Source organism: Sebastes fasciatus, chromosome 11 (genome assembly GCF_043250625.1).
Source record: "Sebastes fasciatus isolate fSebFas1 chromosome 11, fSebFas1.pri, whole genome shotgun sequence".
Lineage (NCBI taxonomy): Eukaryota > Metazoa > Chordata > Actinopteri > Perciformes > Sebastidae > Sebastes > Sebastes fasciatus.
Window position 1 is genome coordinate 197,501 of NC_133805.1, and position 26,947 is coordinate 224,447.

Genomic DNA, 26,947 nt, shown 5'->3' on the forward strand with positions numbered 1-26,947 from the left:
CCTCCGGTAACATCAGTCTGAACGGACTGAAGAACTGGACACATGTAAGACCCACTGAGCCACTCAGTCAGACGGGTAGTTAATCTGGACAGTTAGCTGGTTATCCGTCCGGGTAGCGTCCAGGTAGTGTTCAGGTAGACTCTGGGTAGAGTTCGGGTAATGTTCAGGTAGAGTCCGGGTAGAGTTCGGGTAATGTTCGGGTAGTGTTCAGGTAATGTTCGGGTAGAGTTCAGGTAATGTTCGGGTAGTGTTCAGGTAGAGTCCAGGTAGAGTCCAGGTAGAGTCCGGGTAGAGTTCAGGTAATGTTCGGGTAGTGTTCAGGTAGAGTCCAGGTAGAGTTCGGGTAATGTTCGGGTAGTGTTCAGGTAATGTTCGGGTAGAGTTCAGGTAATGTTCGGGTAGAGTTCAGGTAGAGTCCAGGTAGAGTCCAGGTAGAGTCCGGGTAGAGTCCAGTGACTGAGAAGTCTCATTCTCCAGGCAGGAGAACTCATAGAAACATAATCACACTTTAATTATCGTAATAATGTTGTCCATGTCACTTCCTGTCAGGGCGTGTCCAACCTCTCACTGCTGGTGTCAGAGATGAGGCGGGCCTTCCGGAGAGACACGCCTCTTTATGCCAGGTCACCTGTACAAGCCCCGCCCCCTGCAGGTGTGCAGCTGTCAGCCAAAAGGTCAGAGTTCAAACATGATATCTGATGTCTTTGTTGTATTATCACGTAGTAACATCGGCCTTATTGACTGAACAAACAGAAAAGGAGGGATAGCTGTCATTTATAAAGATTATTTTCAGTGTAAACAATCATCATTTGGTGCCTTTACATCATTATCATATCATTATCTCATCATATCATTATCATATCATTATCTCATCATATCATTATCTCATCATTATCATATCATTATCATATCATTATCTCATCATATCATTATCATATCATTATCATATCATTATCTCATCATATCATTATCATATCATTATCTCATCATATCATTATCTCATCATTATCATATCATTATCATATCATTATCTCATCATATCATTATCTCATCATTATCATATCATTATCATATCATTATCTCATCATATCATTATCATATCATTATCATATCATTATCTCATCATATCATTATCATTTCATTATCTCATCATATCATTATCATATCATTATCTCATCATATCATTATCTCATCATATCATTATCTCATCATTATCATATCATTATCTCATCATATCATTATCATATCATTATCATATCATTATCTCATCATATCATTATCATATCATTATCATATCATTATCTCATCATATCATTATATCATCATATCATTATCATATCATTATCTCATCATTATCTTATCATTATCTCATCATTATCTCATCATATCATTATCATATCATTATCTCATCATATCATTATCATATCATTATCTCATCATATCATTATCTCATCATATCATTATCATATCATTATCATATCATTATCTCATCATATCATTATCATATCATTATCATATCATTATCTCATCATATCATTATCATATCATTATCATATCATTATCTCATCATATCATTATCATATCATTATCATATCATTATCATATCATTATCATATCATTATCATATCATTATCTCATCATTATCTTATCATTATCTTATCATTATCTCATCATTATCTCATCATATCATTATCTCATCATATCATTATCATATCATTATCATATCATTATCATATCATTATCTCATCATTATCATATCATTATCATATCATTATCTCATCATATCATTATCATATCATTATCATATCATTATCTCATCATTATCTTATCATTATCTCATCATATCATTATCTTATCATATCATTATCTTATCATTATCTCATCATTATCTCATCATATCATTATCTCATCATATCATTATCTTATCATTATCTCATCATTATCTCATCATATCATTATCTCATCATATCATTATCTTATCATTATCTCATCATATCATTATCTCATCATATCATTATCTTATCATTATCTCATCATTATCTCATCATATCATTATCTCATCATATCATTATCATATCATCATCATATCATTATCTCATCATATCATTATCATATCATTATCATATCATTATCTCATCATTATCTTATCATTATCTCATCATATCATTATCTTATCATTATCTCATCATATCATTATCTCATCATATCATTATCTCATCATATCATTATCATATCATTATCATATCATTATCTCATCATATCATTATCATATCATTATCATATCATTATCTCATCATATCATTATCATATCATTATCATATCATTATCATATCATTATCTCATCATATCATTATCTCATCATATCATTATCATATCATTATCCCATCATTATCTTATCATTATCTCATCATTATCTCATCATATCATTATCTCATCATATCATTATCATATCATTATCATATCATTATCTCATCATATCATTATCATATCATTATCATATCATTATCTCATCATATCATTATCATATCATTATCATATCATTATCTCATCATTATCTTATCATTATCTCATCATATCATTATCTTATCATATCATTATCTTATCATTATCTCATCATTATCTCATCATATCATTATCATATCATTATCATATCATTATCTCATCATTATCTTATCATTATCTCATCATATCATTATCTTATCATATCATTATCTTATCATTATCTCATCATTATCTCATCATATCATTATCATATCATTATCATATCATTATCTCATCATTATCTTATCATTATCTCATCATATCATTATCTTATCATATCATTATCTTATCATTATCTCATCATTATCTCATCATATCATTATCTCATCATATCATTATCTTATCATTATCTCATCATTATCTCATCATATCATTATCATATCATTATCATATCATTATCTCATATCATTATCATATCATTATCATATCATTATCTCATCATTATCTTATCATTATCTCATCATTATCTCATCATATCATTATCATATCATTATCATATCATTATCTCATATCATTATCATATCATTATCATATCATTATCTCATCATTATCTTATTATCTCATCATATCATTATCTTATCATTATCTCATCATATCATTATCTCATCATATCATTATCTTATCATTATCTCATCATATCATTATCTCATCATATCATTATCATATCATTATCATATCATTATCTCATCATATCATTATCTTATCATTATCTCATCATTATCTCATCATATCATTATCATGTTCTCCAGCTTTATAGCTCCTAACCATGTACAGACCTCCTAACACTCAGCTACGCTCTTTCTTCATGAATTGGGAGAACTGTTGTCAATAATCTGCACAGATGTTGACTGTTATTATATCTGAGGATTTCAACCTGCATGTTGACAATCCAACGAACAATGATGCCAGGAGACGTGTTGCACTGCTGGACACCTTTAGTCTCACACAGCGTATACATGAGCCGACCGCCTCAAGGCCATCCTCTGGATCCTGTTATCACAAAGAGGCTCAGTGTTTCTACAGCTGGTGAAATGTGCTCTATACATCAACCTGCCTTGCCTTGTCCTCCTGCAGCATGCATCATCCCTCCTCCATCACCTCCTCTCAGGGCCATCATCTCTCCCTCACCTCGTCACACCTGTCTGGACACAAAGGTAAACTTCCTGTTCTACAGCAGAGCTACATGTTAGCTTGTTAGCATGCTGAATGTGACCTGACGAAGCCACTCCCCCTCTGTCACAGCCAGCCAATGGGAGCAGAGTAAGGAGGTGAGGGTGAGGAGGTCGTACACTGAGGAGCTGCTGGGGATCGACTTCAGTGCTCCTTCATCTTCCTCCTCAAACATCCCCCTCTTCAGCTCCTCCTCAGGTGAGTCTGCTGACCTACAGGTCACATGACACTCCGTCTCCTGGCTACAGCTTCCTGTGTCAGCCTGGGAGGGCTACACAGTACTACAGTACTACAGTCTGTGTGCTGGTCCTGGTCTCCGCAGGTGTCCTCTGTGCAGACCCTCTCAGCAGGAGGATGGGAGGGAGGGGGGTACAGGGACAGGTGTATGTGGGTGTTGTACAGTACTGTAGTATTACAGTACTACAGTACTACAGTCTGTGTGCTGGTCCTGGTCTCTGTAGTACTACAGTGTGTGCTGGTGCTGGTCTCTGCAGGTGTCCCCTGTGCAGATCCTCTCAGCAGGAGGATGGGAGCTCTGAGGCTGGACGGAGAGTCCAGGAGAGACCAGCAGGGTGAGTCACCTGTACGGATGGTCCAATCAGAAGCAGCCAGAGACAGACACGCAACAGGTGGTGCTGTGGTTCTGGTTCCAGGTTCTGGACCAGTAGCTGGAGTGGACCACAACAAGGTGAGGAGGACTACTAGGTGAGCAGGTCTCAGCAGGTCCCAGGTGGTCTCAGCTCTGTCTTTGTCCTCTCTCAGATGGCGGCTCGTCTTCCTGCGGACCAGGCGGCCAGCTTCCTGTCTCTGGTGACCATGGAGGGGCGGGGCTTCAGCCCGTCTGAGGTCATGGAGGCGGTCCAACTCAGCAGAGATTTCCCATCAGCCCTCAAGTTCCTGACTCACAGCTGCCCCATCTGTCAGGAGCAGGTGTCCTTCAGCAAGGTGAGATCCTGTCAGCCAATCAGAGAGCAGGAGAGCAGTGAGATCCTGTCAGCCAATCAGAGAGCAGGAGAGCAGTGAGATCCTGTCAGCCAGTGTTTTCTTCTTCTTCTGTGGTTGTATATCCTGTAGATCATCACCATGACTCACTGCTCCTGTTTCTTCTTCTGTGGTTGTATATCCTGTAGATCATCACCATGACTCACTGCTCCTGTTTCTTGTGTCAGACGTGTTTTAAGACGTTTTTCTCGTCGGCCATTAAAGAGAAGAGCATCGATCAGCTGGTTTGTCCTCAGTGTGGCCGACCTGAGGTCAGAGGTCAGGGAGGGATGGACTACTTCAACCTGCTGGACACACAGGTGAGGGGTCAGAGGTCACCTGGAGACACAGGTGAGGGACTCTCCAGACCAGAGTCCTGCAGTGTCTCGTTATCACTGAGCCCACAATGCTCAGCACCAGAACCAAGCCGGACCCATAATCACCATAAACCAGGCGTAAACGCCCGAATGTCAGGCGTAACGCCCGTATGTCAGGCGTATGTCAGGCGTAGCGCCCGTATGTCAGGCGTATGTCAGGCGTAGCGCCCGTATGTCAGGCGTAGCGCCCGTATGTCAGGCGTAGAGTCCGTATGTCAGGTGCACGTGACCTGCCGGTGGCTCCACCTGTCCACAGAGCCACTCTATCTCTGGTTCGGTCCAAATAACCAGCTGTTTGTTTGTGTGCAGATCCGTCACTTCCTGCCTCCTCAGATCCACGAACTCTTCCAGAGGAAACTCCGAGATCGAGCTCTGCAGGAGATGAAGAACTTCTGCTGGTGTTCTCACGTAAGACCAGGACCTCTTAGACAAGACCAGTACCTGATGCTGGGTAGATCGCCATGGTAACTGATGCTGGGTAGATCGCCATGGTAACTGATGCTGGGTAGATCGCCATGGTAACTGATGCTGGGTAGATCACCATGGTAACTGATGCTGGGTAGATCGCCATGGTAACTGATGCTGGGTAGATCACCATCGTAACTGATGCTGGGTAGATCACCATGGTAACTGATGCTGGGTAGATCACCATGGTAACTGATGCTGGGTAGATCGCCATGGTAACTGATGCTGGGTAGATCGCCATGGTAACTGATGCTGGGTAGATCGCCATGGTAACTGATGCTGGTTAGATCACCATGGTAACTGATGCTGGGTAGATCACCATGGTAACTGATGCTGAACGGCTAACCTGCTCCGGAGCAGGTTATGTTCCAGATAAGAGATCAACTCGTATGAAAGCACCTCCTGCTGACCAATCAGAGCTCAGTGTTGCTGTTGAGTCCGTTTCACACCGTCAGAGAGGAGGAAGCAGGTGAAAGGATGTGTGAATACTCATAGACGCCCACCGGTAATCGCAGGGTAAAAAGAAGTGTATTCCATTTATCTATTATTCTCATAAAAGCTATTTATATTTAGACAAGTACACTTTACTTTTGAGTGTTCCGTTAAATTAATAAATCTGTTAATTTAATCATTCACACATCGGGAGTTTTTTCTTTTGCCAGCTGTTCTTCCTGCATTTAGCAGCTTCAACTGTGTTACTGTTAGTAACTACAGTTTCACTTCTTCATATCTGTCTAATATACTTTACTCTTTGTTAAACGTCTCTGTCTGTAGTCAGTAGTCTTGTTCATGTCCGTGATTGGTCAGTAGTCTTGTTCATGTCTGTGATTGGTCAGTAGTCTTGTTCGTGTCTGTGATTGGTCAGTAGTCTTGTTCGTGTCTGTGATTGGTCAGTAGACTTGTTCATGTCTGTGATTGGTCAGTAGACTTGTTCATGTCTGTGATTGGTCAGTAGTCTTGTTCGTGTCTGTGATTGGTCAGTAGTCTTGTTCGTGTCTGTGATTGGTCAGTAGTCTTGTTCGTGTCTGTGATTGGTCAGTAGTCTTGTTCGTGTCTGTGATTGGTCAGTAGACTTGTTCATGTCTGTGATTGGTCAGTAGTCTTGTTCATGTCTGTGATTGGTCAGTAGTCTTGTTCGTGTCTGTGATTGGTCAGTAGTCTTGTTCGTGTCTGTGATTGGTCAGTAGACTTGTTCATGTCTGTGATTGGTCAGTAGTCTTGTTCGTGTCTGTGATTGGTCAGTAGACTTGTTCATGTCTGTGATTGGTCAGTAGTCTTGTTCGTGTCTGTGATTGGTCAGTAGTCTTGTTCGTGTCTGTGATTGGTCAGTAGTCTTGTTCATGTCTGTGATTGGTCAGATGCTGTAAACACCTCCTCGTTGATGTGAACGTGCTCATATCCAGACAGAGAAACTCTGGGTTGACTTACTGAGTTGATAACCAGCTTCGTAGTTCAGTTTAATGAGATCTGGTTTGTTAGGTTAGTGAAGCCAGATAACGAGAAGATACCCCGGAGATGATGAAGATACCCCGGAGATGATGAAGATACCCCGGAGATGATGAAGATACCCCGGAGATGATGAAGATACCCCGGAGATGATGAAGATACCCCGGAGATGATGAAGATACCCCGGAGATGATGAAGATCAGTGGCGGCTGGTGGATTTTTTTTTGGGTAGGGCCAATCAATTTCAACAAACATGCTAGTACGATTCAATGCAAAAAAAGGTATCAAAAACGCATTACTACTTTGCAGTTACATTTTTATCATTTATTCCAACACTGACATAAGGACATCTTATTCATACAATTCAGTATGTTAATATAACATACGACAGATCATTTATAAAGGAAATGGGCTGTGAGAGAAGAGAAGTGGAGAGAAGCGAGAGACGAGAAGACAAGATCACGCGAGAACTGACATGAGCCCTGACGAGAACAGAGAGAGACACACGTGACCGTGCGCGCGCACACCATGGGCCAAATCAGTTTGGCCCTCCTGGAAGTCTTTTTTACGGCGCTGATTGGATGAATTGTATGTCATTCATGCTTGTAATCATATATCTTTAATCAGTGATTGGCTGTACTGCTTATTAGACCCGCCTTCCTGGGGCCAAATCCATTTGGCCCCAGGAAGTGCACGTGCAGCAGAGCAGCTGAGAGGTGCACTAGCAGAGAGTTCAAGGAGGAAAGCAGATATTTGGCGCAGTTATCCTATTTTACAAATATTACGGGTATATTCCATAGGTCAAAAACACACATATTGACAATTTTTAGAATTTTTAGAATTAATAATTTTATAATTTTTTTTTTTTTTTTTTTTTTTTTTTTGGTGGCTCAAGGTGGGTGGGGCCAGGCCCCGTGGCCCTCTATTGGCCGGCTGCCACTGATGAAGATACCCTGGAGATGATGAACTGGCTTCATAGTACAGACCTCAGGTCTCTGGTCCTCTTAGACCAGACCAGGTTCTGAGTACTTCATCCGGTTCCTGTTCACACCTGCTGTTAATTCATGTGTGTGTGTGTGTGTGTGTGTGTGTGTGTGTGTGTGTGTGTGTGTGTGTGTGTGTGTGTGTAGTGCTCCTTCGGGGTCCTCCATGAAGTGGACCAGTTGAGGATGGATTGTCCCTCCTGTAAGAAGAGTACCTGCTGTCAGTGCAGGTCTCCTGTAAGAGACACAGAGACACACAGAGACACAGAGACACAGAGACACACAGAGACAGAGAGATACAGAGACACACAAAGAGACACACAGAGAAACATAGACACACAAAGAGACACACAGAGACAAAGAGACACACAGAGACACACAGAGACACACAGAGACAAAGAGACACACAGAGACACACAGAGACACACAGAGACAGAGACACACAGAGACACACAGAGACACAGAGACAGAGACACACAGAGACACACAGAGACAGAGAGATACAGAGACACACAGAGACACACAGAGACAAAGAGACACACAGAGACAGAGAGATACAGAGACACACAGAGACACAGAGACACACAGAGACACACAGAGACAGAGAGATACAGAGACACACAAAGAGACAAAGAGACACACAGAGACAAAGAGACACACAGAGACACACAGAGACAGAGACACACAGAGACACACAGAGACACACAGAGACAGAGAGATACAGAGACACACAGAGACACAGAGACACACAGAGACACAGAGACAGAGAGATACAGAGACACACAGAGACAAAGAGACACACAGAGACACACAGAGACACAGAGACAGAGAGATACAGAGACACACAGAGACAAAGAGACACACAGAGACACACAGAGACACAGAGACAGAGAGATACAGAGACACACAGAGACAAAGAGACACACAGAGACACACAGAGACACACAGAGACACAGAGACAGAGAGATACAGAGACACACAGAGACAAAGAGACACACAGAGACACACAGAGACACAGAGACACAGAGAGACACAGAGACAGAGAGATACAGAGACACAGAGAGACACAGAGACACAGAGAGACACAGAGACAGAGAGACACAGAGAGACACAGAGACACAGAGAGACACAGAGACAGAGAGAGACACAGAGACAGAGAGATACAGAGATACAGAGACACACAGAGACACACAGAGACACAGAGAGACACAGAGACAGAGAGATACAGAGACACACAGAGACACAGAGACACACAGAGACAGAGAGATACAGAGACACACAGAGACACAGAGACACACAGAGACACACAGAGACACACAGAGACACACAGAGACAGAGAGATACAGAGACACACAGAGACACAGAGACACACAGAGACACAGAGAGACACACAGAGACACACAGAGACACAGAGACACACAGAGACACAGAGACACACAGAGACACAGAGAGACACAGAGACACACAGAGACACAGAGACACACAGAGACACAGAGAGACACACAGAGACACACAGAGACACACAGAGAGACACAGAGACACAGAGACACACAGAGACACAGAGACACACAGAGACACAGAGAGACACACAGAGACACACAGAGACACACAGAGACACACAGAGACACAGAGACACACAGAGACACAGAGAGACACACAGAGACACACAGAGACACACAGAGAGACACAGAGACACACAGAGACACACAGAGACAGAGAGACACACAGAGACACAGAGACACACAGAGACAGAGAGATACAGAGACACACAAAGAGACACACAAAGAGACACACAGAGAGACAGAGAGACACAGAGACACACAGAGACACACACAGAGACAGAGAGATACAGAGACACACAAAGAGACACACAGAGAAACAGAGACACACAAAGAGACACACAGAGACAAAGAGACACACAGAGACAGAGAGATACAGAGACACACAAAGAGACACACAAAGAGACACACAGAGACACAGAGAGACACAGAGACAGAGAGATACAGAGACACACAAAGAGACACAAAGAGACACACAGAGACACACAGAGACACAGAGAGACAGAGAGACAGAGACACACAGAGACACACAGAGACAGAGACACAGAGAGACAGAGACACACAGAGACACACAGAGACAGAGAGATACAGAGACACACAAAGAGACACACAGAGACAAAGAGACACACAGAGACAGAGAGATACAGAGACACACAGAGACACAGAGACACACAGAGACAGAGAGATACAGAGACACACAAAGAGACACACAAAGAGACACACAGAGACACAGAGAGACACAGAGACACAGAGACACAGAGACACACAGAGACACACAGAGACAGAGAGATACAGAGACACACAAAGAGACACACAGAGAAACAGAGACACACAAAGAGACACACAGAGACAAAGAGACACACAGAGACACACAGAGACACACACAGAGACAGAGACACACAGAGACACAGAGACACACAGAGACACAGAGAGACACAGAGAGACACAGAGACAGAGAGATACAGAGACACACAGAGACACAGAGACACACAGAGACACAGAGACAGAGAGATACAGAGACACACAGAGACAAAGAGACACACAGAGACACACAGAGACACAGAGACAGAGAGATACAGAGACACACAGAGACAAAGAGACACACAGAGACACACAGAGACACAGAGACACAGAGAGACACAGATACAGAGACACACAGAGACACAGAGACACACAGAGACACACAGAGACACACAGAGACAGAGAGATACAGAGACACACAGAGACACAGAGACACACAGAGACACAGAGACACACAGAGACACAGAGAGACACACAGAGACACACAGAGACACACAGAGAGACACAGAGAGACACAGAGACACACAGAGACACACAGAGACAGAGAGACACACAGAGACACAGACACACAGAGACAGAGAGATACAGAGACACACAGAGACACACAGAGACAGAGAGACACACAGAGACACAGACACACAGAGACAGAGAGATACAGAGACACACAAAGAGACACACAAAGAGACACACAGAGAGACAGAGACACAGAGACACACAGAGACACACACAGAGACAGAGAGATACAGAGACACACAAAGAGACACACAGAGAAACAGAGACACACAAAGAGACACACAGAGACAAAGAGACACACAGAGACAAAGAGACACACAGAGACAAAGAGACACACAGAGACAGAGAGATACAGAGACACACAAAGAGACACACAAAGAGACACACAGAGACACACAGAGACACAGAGAGACACAGAGACAGAGACACACAGAGACACACAGAGACAGAGAGATACAGAGACACACAAAGAGACACACAGAGACAAAGAGACACACAGAGACAGAGAGATACAGAGACACACAGAGACACAGAGACACAGAGACACACAGAGACAGAGAGATACAGAGACACACAGAGACACACAGAGACAAAGAGACACAGAGACACACAGAGACAGAGAGATACAGAGACACACAAAGAGACACACAGAAACAGAGACACACAAAGAGACACACAGAGACAAAGAGACACACAGAGACACACAGAGACACAGAGACACACAGAGACAGAGAGATACAGAGACACACAGAGACACAGAGAGACACACAGAGACAGAGAGATACAGAGACACACAAAGAGACACACAGAGAAACAGAGACACACAAAGAGACACACAGAGACACAAAGAGACACAGAGACACAGAGAGACACAGAGAGACACAGAGAGACACACAGACACACAGAGACACAGAGACACAGAGAGACAAAGAGACACACACAGAGACACAGAGAGACACACAGAGACACAGAGAGACACACAGAGACACACAGAGACACACAGAGACACACAGAGACACACAAAGAGACACAGAGAGACACACACAGAGACACACAGAGACACAGAGACACACAGAGACACAGAGAGACACACAGAGACACAGAGACACAGAGACACACAGAGACACACAGAGACACACAAAGAGACACACAGAGACAAAGAGACACACAGAGACACAGAGACACACAGAGACACAGAGACACACAGAGACAGAGAGATACAGAGACACACAAAGAGACACACAAAGAGACACACAGAGACAGAGAGATACAGAGACACACAAAGAGACACACAGAGACAAAGAGACACACAGAGACACACAGAGACACAGAGAGATACAGAGACACACAGAGACACACAGAGACACAAAGAGACACACAGAGACACAGAGAGACACACAGACACAGAGACACAGAGAGACAAAGAGACACACAAAGAGACACACAGAGACACAGAGAGACACACAGAGACACACAGAGACACACAAAGAGACACACAGAGACACACAAAGAGACACAGAGAGACACACACAGAGACACACAGAGACACACAGAGACACACAAAGAGACACACAGAGAAACAGAGACACACAAAGAGACACACAAAGAGACACACAGAGACACACAGACAAACAGAGACACAGAGACACACAAAGAGACACACAGAGACACACAGACAAACAGAGACACAGAGACACACAAAGAGACACACAGAGACACAGAGAGACACACAGACACACAAAGAGACACAGAGAGACACACAGACACACAGACACAGAGAAACAGAGAGACAAAGAGACACACAAAGAGACACACAGAGACACAAAGAGACACACAGAGACACACAAAGAGACACAAAGAGACACACAGAGACACAAAGAGACACACAGACACACAGAGACACAGAGAAACAGAGAGACAAAGAGACACACAGAGAGACAAAGAGACACACAAAGAGACACACAAAGAGACACACAGAGACACAGAGAGACACACAGAGACACACAAAGAGACACACAGAGACACAAAGAGACACACAGACACACAGAGACACAGAGAGACAAAGAGACACACAGAGAGACACACAGAGACACACAGAGACAGAGAGATACAGAGACACACAAATAGACACACAGAGACACAGAGAGACACACAGAGACACACAGAGACACACAAAGAGACACACAGACACACAGAGACACACAAAGAGACACACAGAGACACACAAAGAGACACACAGAGACACAGAGAGAGACACAGAGACACACAGAGACACAGAGAGACACACAGAGACACAGAGAGACACACAAAGAGACACACAGAGACACACAGACACACAAAGAGACACACAGAGACACAAAGAGACACACAGACACACAAAGAGACACAAAGAGACACACAAAGAGACACAGAGACACACCAGACCTTAGACCTGATCCCAGATCAGAACCTCCACATACAGTAACACATGTTCTGTCTCTGCAGTGGTCTCCTCAACATCAGGGACTCTCCTGTGACCAGTTCAGAGTCTGGAACCACCAGGACCACCAGGACCACAAGACCAGCACCCTGCTCAGCTACACAAGCATCGGTACACCAGGACCTTAGACTGGGTCCCCCTACCACCAGGACCTTAGACCCCTGTCCAGACGAGTCCCCCTGTCCAGTCGAGTCCCCCTGTCCAGTCGAGTCCCCCTGTCCAGACGAGTCCCCCTGTCCAGTCGAGTCCCCCTGTCCAGTCGAGTCCCCCTGTCCAGACGAGTCCCCCTGTCCAGGTGGAGAACCAGCGTAGTGATCCCGGCTCATGTAGCTGCCTGAGAACTAATGTCCTGGTCCAGGTCCAGGACATTAGTTCTGTTGGGTCTTTGGTCGTGGTCCAGGTCCAGGACCAGGACCAGGACCAGGACCAGGACCAGGACCAGGACCAGGACCAGGACCAAAGACCCAACAGGTTCTGGACAGTTCAGGGTCTGAGGAGTGTGTGTTGTCTCTAAAGTGGTCTAATGAGATTCTATTGTCTCTACTGTGTTTGTCCTCAGAGTGTCCAAACTGTCAGTATGTCTTCAGTCTGTCCGGAGGAGGATGTCTTCACTTCACCTGCAGTCAGTGTCAGCACCAGTTCTGTGGAGGCTGCAGTCAACCCTTCAGTCCTGGATCTGTGAGGCTCTATTCTACATCTAATGTCTTCTACTGTCTTCTAATGTCTTCTACTGTCTTCTACAGTCATCTACTGTCATCTACTGTCTTCTACTGTCTTCTACTGTCTTCTACTGTCTTCTACTGTCATCTAATGTCATCTACTGTCTTCTACTGTCATCTACTGTCTTCTACTGTCATCTACTGTCATCTACTGTCTTCTACTGTCATCTACTGTCTTCTACTGTCATCTAATGTCTTCTACTGTCTTCTACTGTCATCTACTGTCCTCTACTGTCTTCTAATGTCATCTACTGTCTTCTACTGTCTTCTAATGTCTTCTACTGTCTTCTACTGTCTTCTACAGTCATCTAATGTATTTTACTGTCTTCTACTGTCTTCTACTGTCATCTACTGTCTTCTACTGTCATCTAATGTCTTCTACTGTCTTCTACTGTCATCTACTGTCTTCTACTGTCTTCTAATGTCATCTAATGTCTTCTACTGTCTTCTACTGCCATCTACTGTCTTCTACTGTCATCTACTGTCTTCTACTGTCATCTACTGTCTTCTACTGTCATCTACTGTCTTCTACTGTCTTCTACTGTCATCTAATGTCTTCTACTGTCATCTACTGTCTTCTACAGTCATCTAATGTATTCTACTGTCATCTACTGTCTTCTACTGTCTTCTACTGTCATCTACTGTCATCTACTGTCTTCTACTGTCATCTACTGTCTTCTACTGTCTTCTAATATCATCTACTGTCTTCTACTGTCTTCTACTGTCATCTACTGTCATATACTGTCTTCTACTGTCATCTACTGTCATCTACTGTCATATACTGTCTTCTACTGTCATCTAATGTCTTCTACTGTCATCTACTGTCTTCTACTGTCATCTACTGTCATCTACTGTCTTCTACTGTCATCTACTGTCTTCTACTGTCAGCTACTGTCTTCTACTGTCATCTACTGTCTTCTACTGTCTTCTACTGTCTTCTACTGTCTTCTACTGTCATCTACTGTCTTCTACAGTCATCTAATGTCTTCTACTGTCATCTACTGTCTTCTACTGTCTTCTACTGTCATCTACTGTCATCTACTGTCATCTACTGTCTTCTACTGTCAGCTACTGTCTTCTACTGTCATCTACTGTCTTCTACTGTCATCTACTGTCTTCTACTGTCTTCTACTGTCTTCTACTGTCATCTACTGTCTTCTACTGTCTTCTACTGTCATCTAATGTCTTCTACTGTCATCTACTGTCTTCTACTGTCTTCTACTGTCTTCTACTGTCTTCTACTGTCATATACTGTCTTCTACTGTCATCTACTGTCATATACTGTCTTCTACTGTCATCTACTGTCATCTACTGTCATATACTGTCTTCTACTGTCATCTAATGTCTTCTACTGTCTTCTACTGTCATCTACTGTCATCTACTGTCTTCTACTGTCATCTACTGTCTTCTACTGTCAGCTACTGTCTTCTACTGTCATCTACTGTCTTCTACTGTCTTCTACTGTCTTCTACTGTCTTCTACTGTCATCTACTGTCTTCTACAGTCATCTAATGTCTTCTACTGTCATCTACTGTCTTCTACTGTCTTCTACTGTCATCTACTGTCATCTACTGTCATCTACTGTCTTCTACTGTCATCTACTGTCTTCTACTGTCTTCTACTGTCTTCTACTGTCTTCTACTGTCATCTACTGTCTTCTACTGTCATCTACTGTCTTCTACTGTCATCTACTGTCTTCTACTGTCTTCTACTGTCATCTACTGTCTTCTACTGTCTTCTACTGTCTTCTACTGTCATCTACTGTCTTCTACAGTCATCTAATGTCTTCTACTGTCATCTACTGTCTTCTACTGTCTTCTACTGTCATCTACTGTCTTCTGTCATATACTGTCTCCTACTGTCATCTAATGTCTTCTACTGTCTTCTACTGTCATCTACTGTCATATACTGTCTTCTACTGTCATCTACTGTCTTCTACTGTCATCTACTGTCTTCTACTGTCATCTACTGTCATCTACTGTCTTCTACTGTCATCTACTATCTTCTACTGTCATCTACTGTCATTTACTGTCTTCTACTGTCATCTACTGTCATCTACTGTCTTCTACTGTCATCTACTGTCTTCTACTGTATTCTACAGTCATCTAATGTATTCTACTGTCTTCTACTGTCATCTACTGTCTTCTACTGTCATCTACTGTCTTCTACTGTCTTCTACTGTCATATACTGTCTTCTACTGTCATCTAATGTCTTCTACTGTCTTCTACTGTCATCTACTGTCTTCTAATGTCTTCTACTGTCTTCTACTGTCATCTACTGTCATATACTGTCTTCTACTGTCATCTAATGTCTTCTACTGTCATCTACTGTCTTCTACTGTCTTCTACTGTCATCTACTGTCATCTACTGTCTTCTACTGTCATCTACTGTCTTCTACTGTCTTCTACTGTCATCTACTGTCATTTACTGTCATCTACTGTCTTCTACTGTCATTTACTGTCATCTACTGTCTTCTACTGTCATCTACTGTCTTCTACTGTCTTCTACAGTCATCTAATGTATTCTACTGTCTTCTACTGTCATCTACTGTCTTCTACTGTCATCTACTGTCTTCTACTGTCTTCTACTGTCATATACTGTCTTCTACTGTCATCTAATGTCTTCTACTGTCTTCTACTGTCATCTACTGTCTTCTACTGTCTTCTACTGTCATCTACTGTCTTCTACTGTCTTCTACTGTCATCTACTGTCTTCTACTGTCATCTACTGTCTTCTACTGTCTTCTACTGTCTTCTACTGTCATCTACTGTCTTCTACTGTCATCTACTGTCTTCTACTGTCTTCTACTGTCTTCTACTGTCATCTACTGTCTTCTACTGTCTTCTACTGTCATCTACTGTCTTCTACTGTCATCTACTGTCTTCTACTGTCATCTACTGTCTTCTACTGTCTTCTACTGTCTTCTACTGTCATCTACTGTCTTCTACTGTCTTCTACTGTCATCTACTGTCATCTACTGTCTTCTACTGTCTTCTACTGTCTTCTACTGTCATATACTGTCATATACTGTCTTCTACTGTCTTCTACTGTCATATACTGTGTAGGGGTTCTACTTAAGTAGGTTTTGGTTATTAGCAAATTAATTAATAAATAATAATATAATTATTAATATTAATAAAGATTATCAATAAACATCAATAATAAACGGGGCACCACCCTGGAATCAGGGACCAATGACCAAAACGTTAATATAGTCTCATTATATATGCTAAACTATCAATTTGGAACGTTGATTAATAATTAAATTAATAACTATAACCAAAATAGATAGTAAAGGTTGAAGGATATCGGAGTTCTTGACATAGCAGAGGTTGGCATTATTCACTCTTGTGCAACATTAAAGAGACCAGCATGTATATTCCACAAACATTTATTTACAAGATAATAAAGGTTCAAAACACAATATTAATCTAACTAAATAACTAAACTAAACAAACCAAACACAGTGTGTGTGTGTGTGTGTGTGTGTGTGTGTGTGTGTGTGTGTGCGTGTGTGTGTGTGAGAGAGAGAGAGAGAGGGGGGGGGGAAAACAAGATGGCGTCTTGTTTCAAAATGTCTGTATTGCCTACAAACAAAATGGCGAGCACTGTAAAACTACAAAGATGGCTGAATCAAAGATGGCGGAATCAAAGATGGCCATCAGCATGTCACCACATGACCTCTTTGTTCTTCTGAGAAGAAGGACAGAGAGGGGGGGGGTGATGTGGGGTTAAGATTATCTGAAGCTGTATGTTTATGTTTAACTAATTCACAGTCTCTGTATGTGATCTTTATGTGTGTTAGAGATGCAGTGGGTTAGAAAAGATGGTTAGTTGCATGCAAGACCTTGTCTATGTGAAGCATAAACTAAACACATCAGATGTGGCGAAGCCAGTTACCCAAAAATCAAATACAGATAAATCAACACAGTCAAACTCAATGAATAACATTAAACCAAATCAATACAAGTACTTTCTAGAAATCAAAGTTGAACAGTCTTGCTCAGCCCTGTGCGATTGCTAATGCTAAGGCCCAGTACGTTACCAATCCATGGAAGAAAAGGGTTTGTGATTCCATGTGTTGAAGTTGTGGTTCCAAGTCAAAGAGGTCGTCTTTGCTGTTAGTTTGGTGCTAACTTCTTTGCTTGATAGCTTGAAGTTAGCTGGTGGAAAGGGCAGAGCACTCGCGTCGTCTGCCGTTTGGTTCCTTGGTTGCAATGGCTGTTTCCTAACAGGCCATTGATCAGAACCAGAACTGTTTTGCAAGTTCTGGACTTGAGAGCCGTTCACCTCAACCAGGTCAGCCTGGGTTGAGTAGATGAAGAGCAGAGAGAGCGCAGCAGCTCACCTCTCACACGTCAGGAGAGATGAGCAGATGAGAAGAAAGAGTCGAAAGAGAAGGAACAAAGAACATTCCTCTGGTTTTGTTCTGTGTGAATTTCACACCTAGGTGTGAAATGTTACTGTAGCCAATGAGGACTGAGATGAGTCCTGTGGTCAAGGATCAGGTTACTGAGGTCATGAGGTCACTTGAAACCAGCCAGATGCTGGGTCCCTACATCCCCCCATTTGGTCTTTAAGATGTGTAACATCCTTCAAGAGCAAATCAGAAGGTTGAACAGTTCACAGATCCTTGGAAACAACCTGGAGGTTGTACAGTCCAATCCCTGGGGACAACTGAAAAGTTGTTAAATCCATGATTGAAAAAGTTCATTCAACAGTTCATTCCATTTTGTAACGTCTGGGCAGTTCATTAACCAATTGGGCATTGGTTAAGACTATCTATCCTGGCTAAGCAAGAACAGTCCCTAAGTTACAAATAAAACCAGATAAACAAAAACAATAGCATTGTATAAAATACATAACTGTGTTTCTCTGTTATTTATAAGGTTAGTGAAGAACAGGAATGTTAGAGGTGTGAAGTTGTTAAGGTGAGAGGCGGAGTGTCACCTAAAACAATGCGGACAGGTGTATGACTGTTTTTGTACAGTCATAATGTGGTGTCCTAAGCTAGTGTTGTGCACTAGTGATCTCTAAACAAGATACTACTAAGGAGTTGGTCCAAGTGTACTTGTAAAGTTGGACAGTGGTGTCTGAGTTGAGTTTTTGCTGTTGCTAACAAACTCTAGTTTTCCCTAGTAAAAGAGGAAAGGAAAATTAAGGCACCGTAATCTAGCGTCAGTCTCACTGTTAGCTAGGTGTAGCTAGTACCGTGGGAAGGTAGCTCTGGATCTCTCGTGCTTACCTCGTGGCTCAGGGCTGTAACGCTCCAGGTAGCCAGAGGCAGAGAGGCACTCAGAGTAGCTATCACTGTATGCTAGATTATGTCCATGTTCTGAACCTTGTTCAGAGTCTGAAATGTGGTCAGAGATGCTGTGGTCATCGTCAGACCAGTCACGCCAATTCTGGGACAGAATTTCAGCGTATGGCTTTCTAACACTTCTGTTGTGTGAATGCCTATCTCTATGCAAATGGGGGACATGGCGGTTACGCTCAGTATCCCTATGCAACCTCTTCTGACCCCCCTTCGACCTGTTGTGAAGGTGGTCTTTTGAGGTGGCAGATCTGCTTGACATGTCAGTGTTTGAGCTGGTGGGCTCAGTTAATTTACCCCCCCTTTTGGAAATGACCAGAGTTTCCCAAGCTATCTGTGTCATCTTCCTTATCTCACACAGTGAGGGGTTACCCTCATGCGTCCTCAGTACGACGTGAGTGCGTACGCAGGGATGCAGATTCTGCAGAAACAAGGACTTGAAGAAGGAGTTTTCTTCTAAGCCTGGCGCATTCTTACCTTGGAAGTATGCATGCCTTAAACGTTTGTAGTAATCTCTAGGATTCTCACTACGTGAATGTTTAATCTGAAGGGCTGCAAACATCGCTGAGGTCTCGTCAGCAGTAGAAGAGAATTCTTCTATCAGTGCATGACGAAGCTCACAATAGTCATTTCTGACACTGGGAGGTTGTGACTGTATAAACTTGTGCACAGCTTTAGAGCTGGTTTTCCACACAAGTTTAACTTTCTCCCTTTGGGTGGCGTGTTTTAAGTCAATTAGATTGTGATCTAATTCCTTAAAATAGTCATCAATGTGTTGATCACAGTTGCCTGGATCAAAACATTCAATGTCCTTAGCTATGAATTCCAGCACTTCATGGCGTGGAGTCCTTTCTGCTGAAGGCAAGACTAAATTAGCATTACAATGCACTGGTGCATCACATGCTAATGTCCTCTCTGGCTGAGGAGCAGAGGCTGGACCGCTGTCATCACCCTTGTGACAGAGTGGGAAGCAGGCTGAACTTTTGGAGGGAGGAGCACAGAGGAAGGTGTCATTTCTCTGTGGCTGAGAAGAACATGAGGCAGGATATCTTCTTGAAGATAAACTACATGTGTCTTCACTGTCAGTTTCAGAACAATAAGTAGTCAGGTAGCTGTTCACTCTTTCTCTCAGCGGAGGTTGAGGATCTGACTTTATTCCCAAAGACTTTGAGTCGGTTGGAAATCTTTCACTTCTGAGTGGAGAGGGAGTTAACCTCTCATCATGTGAGGAGAGTGAATCTGAGTAACCAGAATCACAGTGACTGACAGACTGTGGTGGGGAAAGACATTCTAGTCTAAGCCCTAACAATTTTTCTTTGTACTGAAAAAGAGCTAACTCTGCTGAATGCAGGTCTTCTAAGTAACGCATGGCTTTCTTATCAGCTGTCTGAACTTCATGGAGGAGACTAGCACTTTGCGTTCTTAGGCTATCTACCTCTTTTTCCAGGGCTACTTTACTCTGAATGGCAAGACTAGTTTGCCTGTGAAAAATCAGAAGTAAGCATTTTAACAATGAATCTTTGGATGCAGTCTGCGCATCAAACCTGTCTGTGAGGAGCGATTCCATTTCTTTCCTGCACTCACTGAAACTCAACCTGCTGATGAGTTCAGGGCAGCCAGGGTTTAGGCTCTGTGCTAGGGAAGAAATAAAAAGCTCTACACAGGGGTTCTCCATTGTTAAACCTGGAATTAGAGGGTGAAACTAAACAGGATGTCTAGTAGAAAACAAAACAACGTTGTTGGCTATGGTGTTGCGCTGGCAGACACCTTGTGGTGTAGTTTGGGAGGTACACAAGCCTTACAACAATACACTGGCCTACACTATGGGGGGTAGCTCCCTGTGGAGTAGCTCCCTGTGGAGGAGGGGACCAACTAGTGACTCTAGTGGGCATCAACAAAAGGCCAGTAAAGTAAACAAAGGTTTATAAAATAAGTTTGCTTACACACAACATGCACTAACTGAGATGCAGGGCAGTAACAGTTGTGATGATGTTTCTTAAAGGTGACTCAAGCTGGACACGTGGAAGTAACAGCTAGGTTGCAAACTTATATCACAGGGCTGGTAGCACACTGTGGCTCTTATCTTAACTCAGGCTGTGGAATGCTTGGCAGTTACACAGCAGGGTACGAGCTCTCTATGTTACACAGGGCCGGTGGCACGCTGTGTCATTAAAGGAACACTTAGATTAACAGCAAAATATGACGACTAGACTAGATTGCATTGAATACGTGGTATTCAAATGCTGAACCAAAATTCTCTCAAGTTCTACAGCGTAGGTCAACTTGAATTAGCAGCAAAAGCAAATTATTAAAATTAACACCTTAAAGGCTTAAAGTGTTAATACTCAAAATCTCTCAAATAACAATTCTAACCACAATATACTTGTTTAAAAGTACAGCTGGACTTCTACTCCTGTGGAAGACTAGTGGTGTAGAATGTAAACACTTTTGGTTTGTTTAGAAGTGGAATATGAAATTTTTGTTTTTGACCAAAAATTATGCTGAAAATTAATATTGCACAATTATGAACATTTGCCAACAAGAATACTATGCCTCACACGGGGCACCATTATGTAGGGGTTCTACTTAAGTAGGTTTTGGTTATTAGCAAATTAATTAATAAATAATAATATAATTATTAATATTAATAAAGATTATCAATAAACATTAATAATAAACGGGGCACCACCCTGGAATCAGGGACCAATGACCAAAACGTTAATATAGTCTCATTATATATGCTAAACTATCAATTTGGAACGTTGATTAATAATTAAATTAATAACTATAACCAAAATAGATAGTAAAGGTTGAAGGATATCGGAGTTCTTGACATAGCAGAGGTTGGCATTATTCACTCTTGTGCAACATTAAAAAGACCAGCATGTATATTCCACAAACATTTATTTACAAGATAATAAAGGTTCAAAACACAATATTAATCTAACTAAATAACTAAACTAAATAAACCAAACACAGTGTGTGTGTGTGTGTGTGTGTGTGTGAGAGAGAGAGAGAGGGGGGGGGGGGGAAACAAGATGGCGTCTTGTTTCAAAATGTCTGTATTGCCTACAAACAAAATGGCGAGCACTGTAAAACTACAAAGATGGCTGAATCAAAGATGGCGGAATCAAAGATGGCGGAATCAAAGATGGCCATCAGCATGTCACCACATGACCTCTTTGTTCTTCTGAGAAGGAGGACAGAGAGGGGGGGGGTGATGTGGGGTTAAGATTATCTGAAGCTGTATGTTTATGTTTAACTAATTCACAGTTTGTGTATGTGATCTTTATGTGTGTTAGAGATGCAGTGGGTTAGAAAAGATGGTTAGTTGCATGCAAGACCTTGTCTATGTGAAGCATAAACTAAACACATCAGATGTGGCGAAGCCAGTTACCCAAAAATCAAATACAGATAAATCAACACAGTCAAACTCAATGAATAACATTAAACCAAATCAATACAAGTACTTTCTAGAAATCAAAGTTGAACAGTCTTGCTCAGCCCTGCGCGATTGCTAATGCTAAGGCCCAGTACGTTACCAATCCATGGAAGAAAAGGGTTTGTGATTCCATGTGTTGAAGTTGTGGTTCCAAGTCAAAGAGGTCGTCTTTGCTGTTAGTTTGGTGCTAACTTCTTTGCTTGATAGCTTGAAGTTAGCTGGTGGAAAGGGCAGCACTCGCGTCGTCTGCCGTTTGGTTCCTTGGTTGCAATGGATGTTTCCTAACAGGCCATTGATCAGAACCAGAACTGTTTTGCAAGTTCTGGACTTGAGAGCCGTTCACCTCAACCAGGTCAGCCTGGGTTGAGTAGATGAAGAGCAGAGAGAGCGCAGCAGCTCACCTCTCACACGTCAGGAGAGATGAGCAGATGAGAAGAAAGAGTCGAAAGAGAAGGAACAAAGAACATTCCTCTGGTTTTGTTCTGTGTGAATTTCACACCTAGGTGTGAAATGTTACTGTAGCCAATGAGGACTGAGATGAGTCCTGTGGTCAAGGATCAGGTTACTGAGGTCATGAGGTCACTTGAAACCAGCCAGATGCTGGGTCCCTACAACTGTCATATACTGTCTTCTACTGTCTTCTACTGTCTTCTACTGTCATCTACTGTCTTCTACTGTCTTCTACTGTCATATACTGTCATATACTGTCTTCTACTGTCATCTAATGTCTTCTACTGTCTTCTACTGTCATCTACTGTCATCTACTGTCTTCTACTGTCATCTACTGTCTTCTACTGTCATCTACTGTCTTCTACTGTCTTCTACTGTCATCTACTGTCTTCTACTGTCTTCTACTGTCATATACTGTCTTCTACTGTCATCTAATGTCTTCTACTGTCATCTACTGTCTTCTACTGTCTTCTACTGTCTTCTACTGTCAGCTACTGTCTTCTACTGTCATCTACTGTCTTCTACTGTCATCTACTGTCTTCTACTGTCATATACTGTCTTCTACTGTCATCTACTGTCATCTACTGTCATATACTGTCTTCTACTGTCATCTAATGTCTTCTACTGTCATCTACTGTCATCTACTGTCTTCTACTGTCATTTACTGTCATCTACTGTCTTCTACTGTCATCTACTGTCTTCTACTGTCTTCTACTGTCATCTAATGTCTTCTACTGTCTTCTACTGTCATCTACTGTCTTCTACTGTCTTCTACTGTCAGCTACTGTCTTCTACTGTCATCTACTGTCTTCTACTGTCTTCTACTGTCTTCTACTGTCATCTACTGTCTTCTACTGTCATATACTGTCTTCTACTGTCATCTACTGTCTTCTACTGTCATCTACTGTCTTCTACTGTCATATACTGTCATATACTGTCTTCTACTGTCTTCTACTGTCTTCTACTGTCATATACTGTCATATACTGTCTTCTACTGTCATCTAATGTCTTCTACTGTCTTCTACTGTCATCTACTGTCTTCTACTGTCATCTACTGTCTTCTACTGTCATCTACTGTCTTCTACTGTCTTCTACTGTCATCTACTGTCTTCTACTGTCTTCTACTGTCTTCTACTGTCATATACTGTCTTCTACTGTCATCTAATGTCTTCTACTGTCATCTACTGTCTTCTACTGTCTTCTACTGTCTTCTACTGTCAGCTACTGTCTTCTACTGTCATCTACTGTCTTCTACTGTCATCTACTGTCTTCTACTGTCATATACTGTCTTCTACTGTCATCTACTGTCATCTACTGTCATATACTGTCTTCTACTGTCATCTAATGTCTTCTACTGTCTTCTACTGTCATCTACTGTCATCTACTGTCTTCTACTGTCATTTACTGTCATCTACTGTCTTCTACTGTCATCTACTGTCTTCTACTGTCTTCTACTGTCATATACTGTCTTCTACTGTCTTCTACTGTCATCTACTGTCATCTACTGTCTTCTACTGTCATATACTGTCTTCTACTGTCATCTAATGTCTTCTACTGTCTTCTACTGTCTTCTACTGTCTTCTACTGTCATCTACTGTCTTCTACTGTCATCTACTGTCTTCTACTGTCATATACTGTCTTCTACTGTCATTTAATGTCTTCTACTGTCTTCTACTGTCATCTACTGTCATATACTGTCTTCTACTGTCATATACTGTCTTCTACTGTCATCTAATGTCTTCTACTGTCATCTACTGTCTTCTACTGTCTTCTACTGTCATCTACTGTCTTCTACTGTCATCTACTGTCTTCTACTGTCATCTACTGTCTTCTACTGTCATCTACTGTCTTCTGTCATATACTGTCTCCTACTGTCATCTAATGTCTTCTACTGTCTTCTACTGTCATCTACTGTCATATACTGTCTTCTACTGTCATCTACTGTCATCTACTGTCTTCTACTGTCATCTAATGTCTTCTACTGTCATCTACTGTCTTCTACTGTCATCTACTGTCATCTACTGTCTTCTACTGTCATCTACTGTCATTTACTGTCTTCTACTGTCATCTACTGTCATCTACTGTCTTCTACTGTCATCTACTGTCTTCTACTGTATTCTACAGTCATCTAATGTATTCTACTGTCTTCTACTGTCATCTACTGTCATCTACTGTCTTCTACTGTCTTCTACTGTCATATACTGTCTTCTACTGTCATCTAATGTCTTCTACTGTCTTCTACTGTCATCTACTGTCTTCTACTGTCTTCTACTGTCTTCTACTGTCATCTACTGTCATATGCTGTCTTCTACTGTCATCTAATGTCTTCTACTGTCATCTACTGTCTTCTACTGTCTTCTACTGTCATCTACTGTCATCTACTGTCTTCTACTGTCATCTACTGTCTTCTACTGTCTTCTACTGTCATCTACTGTCATTTACTGTCATCTACTGTCATTTACTGTCATCTACTGTCTTCTACTGTCATCTACTGTCTTCTACTGTCTTCTACAGTCATCTAATGTATTCTACTGTCTTCTACTGTCATCTACTGTCTTCTACTGTCATCTACTGTCTTCTACTGTCTTCTACTGTCATATACTGTCTTCTACTGTCATCTAATGTCTTCTACTGTCTTCTACTGTCATCTACTGTCTTCTACTGTCTTCTACTGTCAGCTACTGTCTTCTACTGTCATCTACTGTCTTCTGTCTTCTACTGTCTTCTACTGTCTTCTACTGTCATCTACTGTCATCTACTGTCTTCTACTGTCATATACTGTCTTCTACTGTCATCTACTGTCTTCTACTGTCTTCTACTGTCATATACTGTCATATACTGTCTTCTACTGTCATCTAATGTCTTCTACTGTCTTCTACTGTCATCTACTGTCTTCTACTGTCTTCTACTGTCTTCTACTGTCATATACTGTCATATACTGTCTTCTACTGTCATCTAATGTCTTCTACTGTCTTCTACTGTCATCTACTGTCTTATACTGTCATCTACTGTCTTCTACTGTCATCTACTGTCTTCTACTGTCTTCTACTGTCTTCTACTGTCATATACTGTCTTCTACTGTCATCTAATGTCTTCTACTGTCTTCTACTGTCATCTACTGTCTTCTACTGTCTTCTACTGTCTTCTACTGTCATATACTGTCTTCTACTGTCATCTACTGTCTTCTACTGTCTTCTACTGTCATCTACTGTCTTCTACTGTCTTCTACTGTCTTCTACTGTCATATACTGTCTTCTACTGTCATCTAATGTCTTCTACTGTCTTCTACTGTCATCTACTGTCTTCTACTGTCATCTACTGTCTTCTACTGTCATCTACTGTCTTCTACTGTCTTCTGTCTTCTACTGTCATATACTGTCATATACTGTCTTCTACTGTCATCTACTGTCTTCTACTGTCATCTACTGTCTTCTACTGTCTTCTACTGTCTTCTACTGTCTTCTACTGTCATCTACTGTCATCTACTGTCTTCTACTGTCATATACTGTCTTCTACTGTCATCTACTGTCTTCTACTGTCTTCTACTGTCATATACTGTCATATACTGTCTTCTACTGTCATCTAATGTCTTCTACTGTCTTCTACTGTCATCTACTGTCTTCTACTGTCATCTAATGTCTTCTACTGTCTTCTACTGTCTTCTACTGTCTTCTACTGTCATCTACTGTCTTCTACTGTCATCTAC

The 26,947-nt window shown here is 41.9% G+C and overlaps 1 protein-coding gene across 1 annotated transcript in view; it reads left to right on the forward strand.

The window, feature by feature from the left end:
• LOC141776314 (E3 ubiquitin-protein ligase RNF31) overlaps positions 1–26,947 on the forward strand; it is a 115,441-nt gene that overhangs the window by 82,053 nt on the left and 6,441 nt on the right. The window contains exons 5-15 of the mRNA XM_074649771.1: positions 1–44; positions 550–674; positions 3,616–3,695; positions 3,784–3,909; positions 4,206–4,399; positions 4,474–4,656; positions 4,842–5,012; positions 5,379–5,477; positions 8,111–8,200; positions 13,321–13,426; positions 13,875–13,993. The exon at positions 1–44 is cut by the window's left edge and continues 123 nt beyond it. Of these exons, the coding sequence (XP_074505872.1) occupies positions 1–44; positions 550–674; positions 3,616–3,695; positions 3,784–3,909; positions 4,206–4,399; positions 4,474–4,656; positions 4,842–5,012; positions 5,379–5,477; positions 8,111–8,200; positions 13,321–13,426; positions 13,875–13,993 (1,337 nt within the window). The remainder of the gene's footprint in view (positions 45–549; positions 675–3,615; positions 3,696–3,783; positions 3,910–4,205; positions 4,400–4,473; positions 4,657–4,841; positions 5,013–5,378; positions 5,478–8,110; positions 8,201–13,320; positions 13,427–13,874; positions 13,994–26,947) is intronic.